Genomic DNA, 19080 nt, shown 5'->3' with positions numbered 1-19080 from the left:
GAGGTAATACCTGGAGGTAATACGTGGAGGTAATACCTGGAGTTAATACCTGGAGGTAATACCTGGAGGTAATGCCTGGAGGTAATACCTGGAGGTAATACCTGGAGGTAATACGTGGAGGTAATACCTGGAGTTAATACCTGGAGTTAATACCTGGAGGTAATACCTGGAGGTAATACCTGGAGGTAATACCTGGAGGTAATACGTGGAGGTAATACCTGGAGTTAATACCTGGACATAATACCTAGAGGTAATACCTAGAGGTAATACCTGGAGGTAATACCTAGAGGTAATACCTAGAGGTAATACCTAGAGGTAATACCTGGAGGTAATACCTGGTGGTAATACCTGGTGGTAATACCTGGAGGTAATACCCAAAACAGTTTCTGGGTCAACATATATATATTTTTTCAATTTCAAGCGTATAAAAGTAAATGACATAATAACCGCCACCTGCCACCGAGGCGGAGTTTGCTAACATAATTTTCTGGCAGTAGCGGTTAGCTTAGCGACACGCTGACGACTCAGCGGGTTTCCACCGATCAACGTTCTGACGTGAAACCATCACGATAGCGATTCTGAGGAGCTGAAGCTTACGTGTCGAGACGGACGAGTTTTTAACTTTAGCGTCCTGTTTCGTCCGTTACCTCCTTTCATCTGAAATCCGACCCGAGAGGCGGAGCTTTTAGCCGTGTTTAGCCTCGACCGGTTTCGTTGGACTTTGTGGATCCCAGGAAGTCTCTCTGGTGTGAACCGGTCCAGATCCGATCCGGGTCCAGGACCAGGTCCAGGTCCAGGTCCAGGTCCAGGTCCAGGGTGTAAACCCTCTGCAGAGCCGGTTCCCGGCCCTCGGTCATAAAACCACTTCCTCTCTGGCTCCAGGAGGAACTCCGCCCTCTTTAGGACGCCGCGCTCTCGCCCTCCCAGACCCGGAGGGGGCGGGGCTCTCTCTCCAATAGGGGGCGTGGCTCTCTCTCCAAGAAGGGGCGGGGCTCTCTCTCCAAGAAGGGGCGGGGCTCTCTCTCCAAGAAGGGGCGGGGCTCTCTCTCCCTCCACTCCTCCAGCAGCAGGCGGGTCTTTGTTGCAGCCGGCGGGCGTTTAATCCTGAAGGAACACAAATTAAACTTTTTAAACTATTTAAACGTTTTAAACTATTTAAACTCTTTAAACTATTTAAACTATTTAAACTTTTTTAACTTTGCCACGTTTCTCCTCGACACTCAACTTTTCCACATTAAAATGGTCGTTTTAATGTGGAAAACCTGGCAGGTTTAGTTTTATTTTGAAAGTGAATAACAGTAAACTTTATTTTAATGTAAAACTGTAAAACAAACTGATTAATAAAATAAATGTTCTCGTAGAATTTCTTTGTTGTTTTATTTCCACTAAAGGACAGAAGTTGAAACGATTCGAACAAATTCTTGTTTTACTTTGATGAATAAAGTGAAAATCAGAAAGTTCTGGAACTTCTGACTTTTACTTTTACCAGTTGGTTGTTGATTTGTTTTTTTCTTTTTAAAGTTTTATATAGTTTAAAGTTATACAATTTTTTTTGTATTTTCACACTAAAGGTTCCAAACTTTCACTAAATTAGAAAAGCGAAAATATTTAGTGAATTAAAAGTTCAATTGTTACTTTTACACAAATATGTTTACTCAACTCAAGAAGTTTAATTAGTATTTTCACTAAAGTCTCTCTCTCTCTCTCTCTCTCTCTCTCTCTCTCTCTCTCTCTCTCTCGACTCACCTGATGCGGCAGAAGCTCGTGCACGTGTCGTCGTCCTGGCGGACACACGCGCACCGGGGTCGAGCGCTGGCCGTGGCCGCGGAGTCCCGGAGCGCGCGCCTTGTCCGCGGCGCGTTGCCCAGTCCGTAGGAGACCAGGCGGCTGCGCGAGACACGAACCGTTAACGTCCAACACGTCGTCGTGTAAACTTCAATCTTATAACATCTTAAATTATCTTAACACATCTTAACACATCTTCTAAACATCTTCAGGACGTTTCAACACATTAAAGCTTCAAGTAATAAAATTAAATATTGTTAGATAAATGAGCAAAATTCACTTTTGAGGGAAATCTTTTATTTCCAACTCTTTTTACTGTAACTAATTTAACTTGAATTCCTTTGAACTGTAACTAATTTAACTGTAACTAATTTAACTTGAATTCCTTTGAACTGTAACTAATTTAACTGCAACTAATTTAACTGTAACTAATTTAACTTGAATTCCTTTGAACTGTAACTAATTTAACTGCAACTAATTTAACTGTAACTAATTTAACTTGAATTCCTTTGAACTGTAACTAGTTTAACTGTAACTGATTAAAGTGTAACTATTTTAACTGTAACTCCTTTAACTGTAACTAATTTAACTGTAACTAATTTAACTTGAATTCCTTTGAACTGTAACTAATTTAACTGTAACTGATTAAAGTGTAACTAATTTAACTTGAATTCCTTTGAACTGTAACTAATTTAACTGTAACTCCTTTAACTGTAACTGATTAAAGTGTAACTATTTTAACTGTAACTCCTTTAACTGTAACTAATTTAACTGTAACTAATTTAACTTGAATTCCTTTGAACTGTAACTAATTTAACTGTAACTCCTTTAACTGTAACTGATTAAAGTGTAGCTATTTTAACTGTAACTAACTAAAGTGTAACTGTAACGCCCGGGTCGTTCCTCACCCCGGGGTGTTGACCCAGATGATGTCCAGGTGGCAGAAGTAAACACACTCCTTGTCCATGAAGGTGGAGCACGAGCAGCGTTTGGTGCGCGCGTGGAGCCGCCGGGAGTCTGTGGAGGCGCCGGGGGGGTCTGCTGCGGGGGGGTCTGCACCGGGGGGGTCTGCACCGGGGGCCTCTGCACCGGGGGGGTCTGCACCGGGGGTCTCCCCTGCGGGGGCTGAAAGCACTGGAATAAAACAAAAAAAAAGCCATTAAACGCGCGTCGCGTCACAGAAACGCGCGTAATTGCGCACCGGACTCTTCCAGAGGAAAAGTGGAAGCTGCAGGATGATCGTTGTTTTTGTCTTCAATCTGAGGAAAAGCGGCTCGTGCGACGTACCTGAGCGGGACGTCCAGCAGCACGTCACCGAAAACACGCAAATCCAAACGAGTAAGTCCATGTCGGCGCGCCGCTGCGGGGAGGAAGGGTGGAAGAAGAAGGAGAAGAAGAAGAAGAAGAAGAAGAAGAAGAAGAAGAAGAAGAAGAAGAAGAAGAAGAAGAAGAAGAAGAAGAAGAAGAAGAAGAAGTAATCCTGTCGTCCGGAGGAGTGAGACGAGCGTTACTGCGTTACTGCAGGCGGCTCCTGTCAGTGAGCGGCACATGTGCAGCCCTTTGACTTTATAGCGCTCACCCCCCCCCCCCCTCCTCCCCCCCCCCTCCCCCCCCCCCCCCTCCTCCCTCCTCCCTCCTCCCCCCCCCTCACCTCCCCCCCCCCCCTCCTCCCTCCTCCCTCCCTGCGTTCTCCGCACGGCCACCAGGTGGCAGCATCGCTCCAGTCTGCAGGAGCAGAGCAGCTCAGGCTTCAGTCTAGGTTTTCAATGTAACGGGATTACTCTGTTTTAACTTTATTTCGAACATCTGGTTTTTTTTTTTTATACAATGAAAACAATGTTTAGTGGAATTAATCTTGAAATAAATTAAGTTTTAACTCATTTAGATGAGAAACGAACAAAGTTAAATCAATAAGAATATTATTAATAATCAGCAACAATTAAACAAATGGATCATTAAGAGGCAGTGAAAGAAGAAATGAATTATATTTTTGTCGTTTTGTTTTTAGTCATTTTTTGTATCGGAGTTCAGCAGGTTTCATATTTATATTATTAATCACCGGAAAGATTCTGTTGATTTAAAATCACAGCAAATACAAACTTTATTTTATTCCAGTTTAAACCAAAATATCAAAACCTTTTTTTTTTTTTTTTAAATAAAAGATTTTCATATTTGAACAATATTACCTATGAAATATGATCAATTAACTAAAAGATATCTTAAATGTTTATTATTTGTGGGGAAATTATATTTTAAAAAATCTGCAAACTTAAAATGATCTATTTTTTGAGAAATACAACTTCTAATTATTATTTTTTTTAAACGACTTTTATCTTGAAAATATGCACACCCTCGTGTGTTATTGGGGACAGAAAACGTCCACTGGGGGTCGCTGTTTCCTCTCAATTCCACCACAACGTTACTGTTTTGGCTCAAACGGCAGGATTTCTGCTGAGCAACTTTACTTTTATATTCTATTTAAAAATGTGATTTCAAAATTCGGTAAATTTCCTGTTTGCTGTTTTACTAACTTTGACTGCTTTTAGCTTCTAAACTGGGATTTAAATCGTTAATTAAAAATATTTGGTGGTTTTGATCAGGACTGAAGTTGATTCACAGATTTGTGCCAAAAAAATTAGAAAAAAAAAACCTGTTTATGTGATATTTTTCTAGTTAGTGGATGAAAAGAGCCTCTTCAGGGAGTTTTGAGCTCTGAAAGGGTTAAAATATTATTTTTAACCTGCACAGTTGGAAAAACAAGTTTTTATAACTGAGATCGTTTGGATATTTTCACTTGAGAAAATGATTTTGAAATATTTTGCGTCACACCGAATTATTCCCAGTGAAAGAGGTTAAGAGAATAAAAGCTCTGGAGACGAGGCCAAAGTTCATAACAAATGTTTACTGATACCGTTCAGAATGCCGACACAGCAGAAAAGCTACCAGAGTAATGAGATTACAATAAATAGTGGAACACAAACGTCTGTACACACAAACTTTCCCTGGAATCCATAGAAATGTACATTTACCAGTACGACACGTATGACCTCCGCGCGTCTACGAGCGACAGGTCGTCTGGAGGGAAACTCGTCCGTCTTTCTCTTCTCTTCTTTTCTCTCTCTCTCTCTCTCTCTCTTCCTCCAAAATAAACAAACGACTACTGAAGGTCTCAGGAAGTATTTACAGGCTCCGAGAGGAGGAACTCCATGAAGGCACGTCGTCTATACAACATGTACAAAAAGCATCCGGCAGAAAGGAAAGGCAGGAAGAGGAAGAGAGGAAGGAAGAGAGGAAGATAGAAAGGATAGAAAAGAAAGAAAGAAAGATAGAAAGGAAGGACAGAAAGAAAGAGAGGACAGAAAGAAAGAGAGGAAGGAAGGAAGAACAGAAAGAGAGGAAGGAAGGAAGGAGGGAAGGAGGGAAGGAGGGAAGGAGGGAAGGAGGGAAGGAGGGAAGGATGGAGGGAAGGAGGGAAGGAGGGAAGGAGGGAAGGAGGGAAGGAAGGATTGGTCGGAGGAGGAACATCTGTGCTTCCAAAGCAGGTTTGTAACGAAACAAACCCTGAAAAGTGTTTCAGTTTTACAAAGTGACGAGAATTACAAAAGAGAAGAAGAGCTTTTCACTTAGGGGGCGTGGCCTGGGGTCTGGGGGCGTGGTCTGGGGGTTGGGGGGGGGTCTGGGGGGCTCAGGTGGCGATGACCAGTCTGTCTTCATCGTCGCTGGACGCCTCGTCGTCTGCCGCCGCCGCCGCCGCCTTCTGCCAGCTGGAGGCCGGCGGGGGTCGGGGGGGTCTCGGGGGGGCCGGCCGTTTGGGACTGTCCGCCCGGCTCTGGGGGGCCGGCCTCTGCAGGGGGGATTTGTCCCTCGGCTCCGCCTCCGCAGTCTGTGCGAGCTCGGCCACGGTGCTACCGGCCGGGCTGAGTCCGGGGGGGCCGGCGGCGGGGGGGGCAGGAGGGGCGGCGGGGGCAGGGGGGGCGGCAGGGGGCTCGGGGCTGAGCGACGGGATGATGGCGGGCAGGGCGATGTTGAGGATCTGCAGGCCCGGGACGTGCGTGGGGGGGCCGGCGCTGCTCTGGGGGGGGCTGCCGGCGAGGACCTGCAGGCCCAGGGTGGCGTTGAGCAGCTGGGGGGGGCCCAGGCCCAGCAGGGCCTCCAGCCCCACCGGCTGCAGGGTCTGGGTCACCGGGCCCAGGGGGAAGCAGGGCAGCACGCCGCCGCCGCCCAGGGGGGGCGGGGCCCGGGGGGGCGTGCTGAGCGGCAGCGGGCTGGCGGCCCGGTGGATGACGCTCACCGCCGGGATGGCGAGCTGCACCGGGCCGGCCATCAGGGCGGGGTAGGCGGCGGCCAGGCCGGCCGGCAGCAGCTGGAGCCCCCCCACCCCCACCACGCTGAGCGACGGGCGCCACGGCTGCTGGGAGTGCAGCGGCAGGTGGCTGAACAGGTGGGCGGCGCCCTGCGGGGGGGGCGGGGGCCGGCGGGAAGGAGGCCGTCTGGGTGCCGCGGTCCACCGGGGGGCCCGACTCGGCCGGCGCCGCCGCAGGAAGTCCAGAGTCCTGAAACACACGAAACGTCTTGAAGCGCCGAGAACAAATGACGACCGGCGACTCGCCTTCGCCACGGAACTTCTGCCGACGCGTTTCTACGTTTACACCTTTTTACTTTTTTACCTTTTTACGTTTCTACATTTCTACGTTTTTACGTTTCTACATTTGTCTACGTTTCCACGTTTCCATGTTTCTACGTTTCTACATTTCCACATTTCTACGTTTCTAAATTTCTACGTTTCTAAATTTCTAAATTTCTACGTTTCTACATTTTTCTAGGTTTCTACATTTCTATACTTCTACGTTTCCACGTTTCCACATTTCTACGTTTCTAAATTTCTACATTTCTAAATTTCTACGTTTCCACGTTTCTACGTTTCTAAATTTCTACGTTTCTAAATTTCTAAATTTCTACGTTTCTACATTTTTCTAGGTTTCTACATTTCTATACTTCTACGTTTCCACGTTTCCACATTTCTACGTTTCTAAATTTCTACATTTCTAAATTTCTACGTTTCCACGTTTCTACGTTTCTAAATTTCTAAATTTCTACATTTCCACGTTTCTAAATTTCTACGTTGCCACGTTTCTACATTTCTAAATTTCTACGTTTCTACATTTCTACGTTTCTACATTTCTACGTTTCTACGTTTCTAAATTTCTACATTTCCACGTTTCTAAATTTCTACGTTGCCACGTTTCTACGTTTATACATTTCTACGTTTATACATTTCTATACTTCTACGTTTCCACGTTTCCACATTTCTACGTTTCTAAATTTCTACGTTTCTAAATTTCTACATTTCTACATTTCCACGTTTCTAAATTTCTACATTTACACGTTTCTACACTTCTACGTTTCAAGTTGACTGTTTTACAACCTTTCAAGAGAAAAATGAATCGTTTTCGCATTTTTGTTTCAGAAAAGTATTTTTTAAAACGACTTTCAGCAAAAACGTTGAAAACGACGTAGTTTTCAAGTTGCGCCACCAGATGGTGCTCTTGAGTCTGTTTTCTAAAACGGCTTCATGTTTAGATGGAAAGTTTTAAAGTGACTGGACGAACAAACTCACTTCATCTTCGTGGACGAGCGGCGCATGCAGGGTTAAAAGTGTGTGTGTGTGTGTGGGGGGGGGGGGGGGGTCCTCACCTGGCCCAGTTTGGAGCCCCTGCTCGGTGCGGGGGGGCTCGGGGGGACGTCAAAGTCGGGGTAGTCGATGGACATCTGCCTGCAGGGCGACACGGGGCTCATCATGTGGACGGACTCCGTGTCCGAGGCGTACGAGTCGGACGCGGCGGCGGCGGCGGGGGGAGGGGGGGAGGCGGGGAAGGACGCCGAGATGGACATCTGCTTGCTGAGGGACAGGGGTCTCATCATGGGGACGGACTCGCAGGACGGGGGAAGGGGGGAGGGGAGGGCCGGGCGCTGGGACGGCGAGAGGGACATCTGGGCCAGCAGGGCGCTCGGCGCCGCCTCCGCCTCCCTGCAGGGGGCGTGCTGCGGGCTAGCCGACACCGACGGGTTGGTGGACAGACCCGACTCCGCCTGGCTGTCCTCCTCCTCCTCCTCCTCGTTGTCCTCGTCCTCGGGGCCGTCCGAGTCGTCTCCGTCCGAGTCCTGGCGGTCGGCGCTGCTCACCTGACTGCGATCTCCTGCGGGAAGAAACACGACTTAGCTCGTGGAACGCGAACGGTCATTAGCAATGGTGCTAAGGTTAACGTATCATTGGTGCTAACACGGTCAACATTCATTAGCGTTGATTAGCAATGATGCTAAGGTTAACGTATCATTGTTGCTAACACGGTAACATTAACATTCATTAGTTTTAATTAGCGATGAATGTATCATTGTTGCTAACGCAGTAACATTAACATTCATTAGCATTAATTAGCAATGGTGCTAAGGTTAACGTATCATTGTTGCTAACACGGTCAACATTCATTAGCGTTGACTAGCAATGATGCTAAGGTTAACGTATCATTGTTGCTAACGCGGCAACATTAGCATTCATTAGCGTTAATTAGCAATGATGCTAAGGTTAACGTATCAATGTTGCTGACGCAAAGATGCTAAGGTTAAGTTATCATTGTTGCTAACACGGTAACATTAACATTCATTAGTGTTAATTAGCGATGAACGTATCATTGTTGCTAACGCAGAAACATTAACATTCATTAGCGATAATTAGCAATGATGCTAAGGTTAACGTATCATTGTTGCTAACGCAGTAACATTAACATTCATTAGCATTAATTAGTAATGATGCTAAGGTTAACGTATCATTGTTGCTAACGCAGAAACATTAACATTCATTAGCGATAATTAGCAATGATGCTAAGGTTAACGTATCATTGTTGCTAACGCAGTAACATTAACATTCATTAGCATTAATTAGTAATGATGCTAAGGTCAACGTATCACTGTTGCTAACAGGGTAACATTAAGTAAGTAAATAATTATATTTCAACACGCCCGTTTCCTGTCTCTAAGCTCCGCCCACACGTTGCGAGTTACCAGAGGAAGAAGCTGTGTTTAGATTTTGTAATTAAACGGCAGCGATGATGAACCGATGATTAGCAGAACGACACGAGACGATGACACAACGACGAGCCGAGGCGACGCGTCCTACCCGAGTCCTCGGCGTCCTGGTCCTCGATCAGACCCTCCGGGACCCCCATCTCCAGGCACTTCTTACTGTGGGCCTTGGACTTCATGTGCTTGGTCAGGTTCCCTGAGGGGGGGAGGGAGGGGGGGCGACTTGTCAGTGGGGTCTTTTTTTTTTTGTTAAATTTTGCAGGTGCGGCTTGAATTCAGGTGCGGAAAATACGGTAATGGCCTTGTGTGTTTAAAAACGTCAGATTTTAACAAGTATTCTATGTGTGATTTATTTTCCTGGCTGGTAAAATGGAATTACGGGAAATAAAACAACAAACCTGTTAAAATGATTTGAATGGTTTGATTTAAAATATGGGAACATTCCGGAACAACACATGACGACGGTTTCAAGTGAAACAGCAAAACGCTTGTTGCGTCTCCACTTTTTGGAAAACGGCTCCCGAGGCGGGACTTTTCCGGGAAGTTCCCACAAAGAAGGAACGTTCTTTTAAAAAAGTTCCACCTTGGGAGCAGTTTTCAGAAGAAAAGTGGCTTTTTTTCGTGGAACACGAACCCAAAAGCGCCACAACAGTTTTCGGTTTCGCTTAATAACGTTGCGCCGTCGCGGCTCTGGTGTGGACGACCTCTGACCTTTGGTCTTGAAGGAGAAGTTGCAGTGGACGCAGTGGTACGGCCGCACGTCGGAGTGCGTGCGGATGTGTTTGCGCAGCATGCTGGGCTTCTTGCAGCGAATGCCGCACTCCTCGCAGATGTACTTGCCCCGGCCGCGGCCGCGCACGTACACGTACTCCTCGTTGGACTTGTAGCTGTGGGGGTTTTTTTGGGGGGAACCAGGTGAGAACGGGATGAAAGAAAAACAAACAAACGTCTAAAACCAAGCAAAAAAAAAAAACGAATCAAACCGTTTGTGTTTTGGATCGTACCCGCCATCGAATATCTTCACCCTCCTCGGTTCCGCCGCAGGAGCCGGGTCCTTATCCGAGTCGCTGCCGGCCGGAGGCTCAGGCTGCGTTTTACTGGCCTTGTCCACCGGGAGAGACTTCTGGGAAACCGGCAGCTGCGGGGACAGGAAGGAAGTGAAGCCACTGGCCTGAAGCGGGGAAAAAACCAGCAGACTTTCCCCACACGAGTCACGTCTTACCCTGGACATCACGTCCTTCAGCTTCCCCGAGTACGACAGGATGTCGGACTTCCCGCCGGTCTTGATGGCCGATGTGTAGTGGACCTTCTTGGAGTTCAGCTTGGAGTCGAACAGGGACATGACCACCTTGGTGGGCAGGCCCAGGGGGTTTGGGTTGTTGGGGCTGACCGTCCACGTGCTGTAGGCCGACGTCTTCAGGTCGGCCTGCGGAGCGTGGAGAGGCTTCCTCTTCATCAGGAAGCACCAGGTGAAGGTGGTGGCGGTCTTCAGGCTGGGGAAAGACAGGCGCTGGCTGTCTCTGGTGTTCACCACCGACACCGACGTGGCCAGCTTCACCTGGCCGCCGTGGAAACTGGAGGGTCTGATGGGGGATTTGGACGGCGTCCACCTCTGGTCCTCGGCCTTGTCCTGAGGCTTCGGGGTGCTACTGGCTGGCAGCGCCGCGCCGTGGCTTCCAGATGTGGTATTCAGGACCGACCCCACCTCCTCCTGGACGACGGCGGTCATGTCTTTATGCAGGCCAGCAGCGTCAGGAGACATGGGTTTGACATCGTCGGTGGCCTCCGAGTCCTTCGCCCCGTCTGATTTGACTTCTGGCAGGGGCGGGGCCTCGGTCTCTATCGGACTGTCCGCCGGCTCGGTCGTACAGACCTGCCGCACCAGCATCAGCTTCCGTTGCCTGGTCACCTCCGACATCTTGGCGTTGAGATAGTTGACGGAGCGGCCGTCGGTCAGGCAGGCCACGCCGTGCTCGTCCTTGGCCCGCTTCTGGTGCTTCTCCATGTAAATGTCCAGGCTGTTCGCCGGAGACAACATCCGTTTACTGGAAGCCGTGGGCTCCTGCTGCGGACACAGTGTGACCGACGCCAGCTTCTGCGTGCAGTGTAGAGGTGACGCTCGCCCTGAAGACGGACCATGACCGCTTCCTGTCTGGGTCCAGTCCTTCTTCGCCATTTGCACGGAGTGTGTGTCGCCTTCAACGCTCTGACTGGACGACAGGCTGGTTTTGTTCGACAAGGAGGACACGGGGTGCATCTGCTCGTGGGTTATCAGGATCTGTGGCAGTGGGATCGGACCTGCTTGGGTCCGATCAAATGGATCCCGTTGACGGTCACCAGACAAAACAACAGTCTGTGTCTTAATGTCAGAGGCCTGTTGAGTGGGCTGAGCGACGTACACATTCTGAATCACTTCTGATGGTTTTGACATGCCCAGAACTGTATTGGCAATTGGTATTGTTAAAACTGGCAAGGCGATCTGAGTTCCCTGTGTGCTGGAGAAGGAAAACGTTTGGCTGGCTCTCAGGACGGGACACTGCAGTTGGTATTTGGGCACAAAGCTTTTCTTCTCTTCAGGATCAGTCGGTTTGCTTTGGACTTTATCGCGACAAACCAAGATCTGACTGAGCGGTTGTTGAATCTTTTGGCAGATTGGAACCCTTGATGTTTGATGCCAAGGGTGTGGAAGGCCGTGAACTTGAGGCTGCTGAGTCGGGCTACCCAAATGAATGCTTTGTACCACTTGTTCATTCTTTTGCAGCGGTTTCTCTCCGGTGTGCAGGACGAACGGCTGAGCGACAGCGCGCCTGTTGGCAATGTGAATCTGCTGAGATCTGCTCTGAGGAAACGAGCTCACGTTTGAGATCAGGGGTTTATCCAGAGGCACCACAGCTTTCCGGGCAGGTTGCTGACTCTCTGGGCCGATCTTTAAGGACATCTGTCGAACCAGAGGACCCCGCCTCCTCTCAATCAGTGGCACCTGAGGACCTTGGAGAGGTTTCCCGCTTTTCGGCTGACCGCCAGGCGACAGCGATCGGCTGGGTGACACATTGCCACAGTCAAAGGACTTGCTACGATAGTCGCATGAAATCTCGACTGAGGGTTGGGTACAAGTGATCTGTTCGGACGCAGCACGCCTCATCACGCCAGGCACACCGAGAGTGTTCAGGGCTGCTGGCGAACACTGAGGTTCAGAGACGCCGCTGACGCACTCCGCCCGAGAGGGACTCTCCGACCGGGACGGCTCGTCTCTTTCAAAGGACGCCGAGATGCTGGAACAGCGAGACAAGCTACTGTCCCTGCTGAGGCTTCGCGAGAGGCTGGACTCAAAGCTGGATTCCCCCGAGGAGTGCTCCATCTGCGCCAGCCGGATCCTTTTCTTCTTAGGGGCAGCTTCTCCGCTGGTAACTTGGACAAACTCTCGCTCCTCTGAGGCCAGCTGAACTGATCGGAAGGCTTGTCTGCCGCCTCGGAAGTTTGTGTTTCGTGCTCTTTGTCAGAATCCTCCGTCACCAAAATCTCAGGAACTTGGATGTTGTTCTGACGGACGAGGCGCGACTGATGAACGGGAGTACAGTTCGCACCAACCACTGCTGCTGTGCCGTCGCTGCCCTGCTCCTTCCTTGGTGTCCCATAGTCGGCAGCCTTGGGATTGGATATGGTTTCGTGGTTGTTGTCAGCTGACACTGCTGGTACATCGGTCTTGGGTTTGTTCAGGGAATCCTTCTCGATGTTGTCAACAGGAGAGACCCTGTCCAGAGACTCCGTCTCAAAGGAGTTGGGTCTACTGAGAGAGTTGGTGTGTCTGATGACTGACGTACCACTGCCTTGCCTTTGCAACTCTCCTTTATTGGAAGTAGTGACCTGGGTCTCTCGTATTGGCGACAGTCTGGAATCTAAAGTATTACCTCTTGCTACTGCAAGCTGAATTTGAGGTAGCTTTGCCTGGTTGTTTTTGGGCTGTACATCCACTAGCAGTGCATGCTGGGAAAACGTCCTGTTGGGCAAACCGGCGGGGAGATCAAAACCGACGGAACAAGGTGGAATGACGTCAGTTGGGGATTGATCGTCCTCATCGCCAACGCTTTTCTTTTTCCTTCGCTTCCTGATTGACGTTTGATGGTCGAGAACGGTTGAGCCGGACCTTGCAGCAAAGGGCTGCTGCACATTTACATGAAACACGTCTTGATCTGTCTCTTTAGTGGGCATGGGCTTGTTTTTGGGACCATGAAGCTCAGAGCAATAAAACTTCTTGTGCGTTTCAAAATTCTCTAACTTCCTGTACCGGTTGCGACACGTCTCACACTCGTACATCGTGCCCTTGTTCTGCTGGGGTTTTCTGTTTCTATCCTGTTCAAAAGATCTGCTTCTTTGCATGAGTTCTGCGGAGCTGCTTGGACCGTGGTAGCCTTCATCCATGGAGCGAACAGTCGGGAGGCTGTGCCCCTCGCTCGTGGAGAAGTCCTCCACCGCTGCTTGTCTGACTAAAGTTCGTGAATGAATGGCGGGGTTCGGGGTGGAAGGGGCCGATGAAAACACGTCGTCGTTCAATGAGCTAATTTTCTCATCAAACGACTGACAAATTCTGTACGGAAGGGGGGCGACGTTAAGTGGAAGAGCCGAGTGCCCCGGTGTCGTAGGCATGGAATTACTCCGCGTTATTGGCAGACAATCCATTGGTGGGTATTGGGGGGGTACGGAGAGAAGTAATACTGGCTTGGACTTATCTGTGGGCGTGAACGGGGATTTGGGGATATCGGAACTGGAGCTGGACCTTCGTCCCATTGGCTTCAGGTCGAACTGAAAAGAGTCTTTGAAAATGTACGACTTGGGGGAATCTATGCTACCTTTCCTGGAGAGAGACGTCCTCCTGGGCTTCACGCTGTCCAACTGCTTGTTGTCAACGACCGCCTCATTATCAGATATCAACTTCGAAATCCGTTCCTCCAGCGAGCGGGCGCTGGCTTCCAGCGGCGGACGCATCTGACCCTCGGTGGCCCGCGACCTCTGCTCAGCTGCTACATGCATGACCGTGGCGACGACCGGAGGGAGGCTGGGAAGGGCGCTCTTCGCGACTTCGACTTCCACCGGCGGAGTTATCTTGACGAAGGGGCTCGGTGGGCTCATGGCCTGATCGGCACTTTCAGACCGCGAGAAGTACCCAGAGTCTGTGCTCCCCAAACTGCGAGGGCTGAGCAGACACTTGGGCTGCTGCTGCTGGGAGAAGTCCGTCGCCTGCTGCCGCTGAAGCTGAGCGTGTCCGGCCAACAGCGGAGACTTGCAGTGGTGGTCCTCGTCCTCGCTTACAGTGTCCAGGGAGGGATGCGTACCGTCCACCTCCTTCAGAGACGACAGGACCGTGACGTTCGACCTCAGGCTAGCCGTCTGGAACTCCCTTTGCCGCTGTGCGGCGGCTTGTTCAGGCGCGGCTCCGGTAACTCTGGGACTGTCCGCCCTCAGCGGGGAGACGTTAACCGGGTACACGACGACCTTCGGTAGTGCGGCCGTCACTTTGGGCTCGTGGGCTCTCTGACTCGAAGACGACTTGACCGACTCCATCGCAGCCGGTAGGTCCGCGTCCATGTGGGCCGCCTGGGTCGCGCCCGCGCTCTGCGAACTACTTTCGGACAGAGCCGCCACGCTGCTCTGAGACGAGTCGGGGTCGAGGTCTGCAGCGCTGCCCTCCTCGTCGCTCTCGCCGCTCTCCTCGCCCTCCGAGTGCGTCCCCAGGTTTTTGTCCGACTCTTGGGACAGCGACCCGCCGCCGGACTCGGAGCGCGCGATGAGGCCCAGCTTGATGGCGTGAGCATGCGACTTCTTGTGCTTGTACAGGTTGCTCTTGGTTTTAAAAGAAAAGCCACAAGTGACGCAGGGATACGGTCGTTCCCCCGTGTGGGACCGGATGTGTTTGAGGAGCACGCTGGGCTTGGCGCACGCTCGGTTGCAGTACTCGCAGACGTACTTCCCCGGCTTCTTGGGCTTCTGGTCCTTGGACACCTGCTCGGCGGCAAAGTTCACGACCGCGGTCATTTGAACCTGGTTGGTTCCCGGGGTGACGGGGACCTGGATTGTGCTGGGGACGCTGGCCGAGAGCGACTGGCACGTGTGCACGACGGGAGGCTGGCTCTGCGGCAGCGCGGTGGCGCCCGAGGGGACGGGGGCATGCGTGATGGTGGCGGGCCCCGCGCTGAAGTTCATGTGCAAACTGGGCTTTTCCGGGTGGGAACCGAGGGGCAGGAAACGTGGCGCGGCGAGCGGCGCGGTCCTCTGCGCCGACGTCTGCACCGGCGCCGCAACGCCGATGACGTTGCCCTGTTTGTCGATGTAGTAGGTGTGCATGTGGGGGGGGTGCTGGGTGGGCGGGCCGAGGTCGAGCGCCGGCGTTACTTCCCCGCGGAGGGTGACGGGAGGTTTGGCGGGCGGCGAGGCGCCTCGCTTCTCGGCCAGGGTGCTGAAGTCCGGCTCCATGGCCTGGAGGAGGACGTCCAGCGGGGCGCCGCTCTGGTACGGACCTCCACCCCGCTCCGTCACTTCAGGGGGAGCCGGCGAGCTCCGCTCGGCATCGGCGCTCTCGGCGGACGGCGGGCGAGGCGGCGTCTCCTCCTGCTGCTGCTGCTTCAGCCCCTCAGCCCCGGGGGGGGGCGGGGCCTCGTCAGGAGGAGCTGCTTCTTCATCCTGCTGCTCACTTTCCCCGCCGGAGGGGTTGAGTGGCGGGCCGTTGGAGGTGGAGGAGGAGGAGGAGGTGGAGGTGGAGGTGGAGGAGGAGCAGGAGGTGGAGGAGCAGGAGGACGACGCCGCGGTTTCCTTGGACGACACTCCAGATGTTTTCAGCTGCAGCGGCTTCTTCACCGGAGACTTGGGGATTTTCTTCAGCTGATTCTCTGCGACGACCTTTTTCCTCTTCAGGCCTTTAACGTTTTCTGCGTTTCTCCGCCGGCCGTCGCTGATTCCTGCAGAGAGACGAGCCGTGAGAAGAAGCAACGTTTCCACCGCGACACCTTTTCAACATAAACCTTTTAAAAACACGTTTGTTCATGAACATCAACATTTATTGCTGAGAAATGAGCTTCGAAACTAAATGATTTATTGTTGTAAAGTTTTATGTGTTTTTCATTTATTCTGTTTCCACAAAAAGCTCGATTGGAGTCGTTTTGGGGTTTTGTTTGTTTGTTTGTTTGTTTTTTAACTGCCTGTTTAGTTATTTCATGGTATTTTTTTCATCTGTCAGCGTTGAAGAGCGTTGGTGGGACGTGACGAGCCTCGGCTCCTTCCGGTCCCTTTTCCAACGACTTAAATGTGTTTAATATTGAAATTCTTATTTATGTTTCTTATCCCATCATCTAGTTTTAATTGGCCCTTCGCTCAAAATAAATAAATAAACAAACAAATCAAAAGTCCCTTTATCGGCTGTGACTCGTCTCTCAATCGAGAATTTGAAGGTTCAGGTCATTTCTTCCAATTCTTCTCTTCTTCCCTTGATGATCAGCGTATTATTATTGCTGTTGTTGTTTTTAATTAGATATTGGTGTTGTGAAGACGACGCCAGCAGACGAGTCCGCTAATCCTGCCCCGCCGCTCGCTGTGCTTCCTGAGGGCACGTTGTGTAAGAACGCCGCCGCGGAGTCGTTCCAGGACCAGATCAGGTTCTAAAGCCGTGACGGGATTAGAAGGAGGGACGACGCGTCTTTACGTAAGTTCAGCTATTCTGGACGCAAACACGCCAACTGGGCCGGGCGGAGACGCCGGCTCCCGAACAAAACCGGTTTGTTTTGAAAACGATTCGCGCCGAGACGCCTCGTAGCAAACTGGTTTGTTTTTAAGAGTGGCCACTGGGGGGCGACGACGCGCGTTTCCCCGCTGCGACGGTTCAGTTCTGGATGAAGACGCGACGTCGTGGCGACATTAAACGAAACGTCAGTAAAAGTAATTTTGGGGGGAAAAAGGAGGTCGAACTCCCAGAATCAGGATGAAGAATGAAAAGTGATCCAGTAGTCGTCGTTGACGATCGTCTCCGAGACGTCGTCCAAACCGTCCTCAGACGAACATTCTAGTTTCCTAGAACGTAACCTGGTCTGTGGACCTCCGGAAGGTTCCGGAAGGTTCCAGAAGGAGTCGAGTCACCAGGTCCAGTCTGTCCACCTGATCTGGATTCAGTCTGGAACCACGATCTGGGATCAGTTTCGCTACGTCCCAGACTTTCCTCCAGGACTCTAGACTCCTGCTGGTGAGAACGTCTGGATTGTTTTTCACCCCGAATCCATCAAGTGTTGATCTTTTCCCCCGCGGCTGCCGGACGCCATCTTTGATTTCCCAATTTCAACACTGATGGATCCAGGTTCTGGTTTGTTTGTAAACATCTGGATTTGGAGTGGATCTGGTTTGATTCTCTGAGCACACGTTTTTTTATTTATTTTTTTATTTTATTTTCTAGTATTTTAGACTTTAAACACGTAAGGAAAGTAGAAATAATCAGTGGAGTGGAGGATTTCTTACCTTTCGAGGAGCCTTTGGGGTCTTTCAGCTCCTTCTGCGCCTCCTCGATCTTATCTGGGAACACACACACACACACACACACACACACACAGACACACACACACACACACACACACACACACACACACACACACACACACACACACACACACACACACACACACACACACACACACACACACACACACACACACACACACACACACACACACACACACACACACACACACACACAGTATTTAATCAGTACAGTTCTCATTATGTTGGTGTTTTTATTACATTAATAATCAGTTTTGTTTCTGAGCCGTTTGTTGTCGGTAAACATCAGATCGTCCTCCGGAGACCCGGGCGGTGCCGGGAACACTCCGAGGAGGTCCCTGGATTATGTCATTGTGTGTGTGTGTGTGTGTGTGCGCTCTGCTCTTTTTTTTTTCCTTGCTCCTTCATCCCAGGCACACGCCACACATTACATAATGCGTCCCCCACCCCTGCGCGCCGTGAAGCAAAACAAAGGCGCCCAGCCAGCAGCAGCGCAGCAACCCAGGCACACGCAGAGTGTGAGTGTGTGTGTGTGTGTGTGTGTGTGTGTGTGTGTGTGTGTGTGTGTGTGTGTGTTCCATCATGGCGTCCCTCAGTTTCCACCCGGCGTTCCCCGTCTAACAGTGCTCAGTGTTCAGAGGATTTCTGCACTCAGGCCTCCCGACGGTGGACTTTTTGAAAAAGCTTCATCTCCATGGAAACGAGGGAAAACGAGGGAAAACGCTGGCCAGTCGTCGTGCACATGCTCAGTAGAGACGATTACAGTTACTGAGTCTTTTATCTCATCATTTATTCCCCGAACATCCAGGATTTGATTGATGAATCGAGCTTCTGAGCCTCATGCAGTCTTTTTTTTTTTTTTTTTAAAGTTTAATGTCAGTAATTATTTAAAGGTGCCAACATAGAATATCAGATCCTAGCAGCTGCATTCAGAATCTGCTGTGTCTGTGTGAGCTGGACTGGCTCCGCCCACACACACGCCCATCTATGGGAAGATGGAGGAAGTACTTCCTCTTGTGGCGCCATGTGCCAGAGCAGAGCTGGCCGATTGTGGGAGGAGTCAAAAGGGGGGGAGGAGCCTAGCTTGATTGTGATTGGCTGAACCCTGATGACACTATAGAGGGTTTTGATTTCTGATTGGAACACACTTTTTGGAACCAGCCGATGCAGATGAAGGCTCGTCCTCCAGCGGGGGGGGGGGGGGGGGGGGGGGGGGGGGGCGGTGGGGGGCACGTGTCCATTAGGCAGGAGTTTGTGGGTGCGGGAGTCGTTCTCCTCGCTGCTCGCTGTCATGACAACCGGGAATCTTTAAAGCCCCCCCCCCTCGTCTTGCAGCCCACTGCTCTGTAACGAGTGGGAAATGTGATTATTGAGCCCGGAGGGCGGCGTCGTGACGTCATGTGACGGGGAAAACGTGAGCGCCCACTCCTATGAGGGGGGGAGGGGTGGGGGGGGGGGGGCTCCTGTTAGCACGTTAGCATCAAGAATACAAGCCTGAACATGTCATATGGACCAGGACTGAACTGATCTGAGGAGGAGGAGGAGGAGGAGGAGGAGGAGGAGGAGGAGGAGGAGGAGGAGGAGGAGGAGGAGGAGGAGGAGGAGGGAGACGCCATAACACTGGAGAGGAGGAAGAGGAGAAGCTCAGCTGGATGAAGATGAAGATGATGAGAGTCGGCAGCC

The 19080-nt window shown here is 50.8% G+C and overlaps 2 protein-coding genes across 2 annotated transcripts in view; both read right to left on the bottom strand.

The window, feature by feature from the left end:
• Positions 1 to 223: 223 nt before the first annotated feature.
• Positions 224 to 3133, bottom strand: edn1 (endothelin 1; the record flags this gene model as incomplete). The annotated part of the gene is made up of 4 exons (XM_080515887.1): positions 224 to 1104; positions 1747 to 1887; positions 2694 to 2919; positions 3073 to 3133. The coding sequence occupies 4 exons, from the start codon at positions 3131 to 3133 to the stop codon at positions 900 to 902; spliced, it is 633 nt and encodes a 210-aa protein (XP_080372013.1). The 3' UTR covers positions 224 to 899.
• A 1534-nt stretch (positions 3134 to 4667) lies between these two features.
• The window catches only part of hivep1 (HIVEP zinc finger 1), a 24408-nt gene continuing 9995 nt past the window's right edge, over positions 4668 to 19080 (bottom strand). The window contains 9 exon segments of the mRNA XM_080516005.1: positions 4668 to 6247; positions 6249 to 6338; positions 7480 to 7982; positions 8960 to 9061; positions 9577 to 9752; positions 9870 to 10003; positions 10088 to 12255; positions 12258 to 15815; positions 17359 to 17412. Coding sequence (XP_080372131.1) covers positions 5471 to 6247; positions 6249 to 6338; positions 7480 to 7982; positions 8960 to 9061; positions 9577 to 9752; positions 9870 to 10003; positions 10088 to 12255; positions 12258 to 15815; positions 17359 to 17412 — 7562 coding nt within the window. The 3' untranslated portion in view covers positions 4668 to 5470.

Source organism: Blennius ocellaris (genome assembly GCF_963422515.1).
Source record: "Blennius ocellaris genome assembly, chromosome: 20".
NCBI lineage: Eukaryota > Metazoa > Chordata > Actinopteri > Blenniiformes > Blenniidae > Blennius > Blennius ocellaris.
Note: the sequence above shows the minus strand (reverse complement) of the source record. Positions and strands in the feature narration are given on the sequence as shown.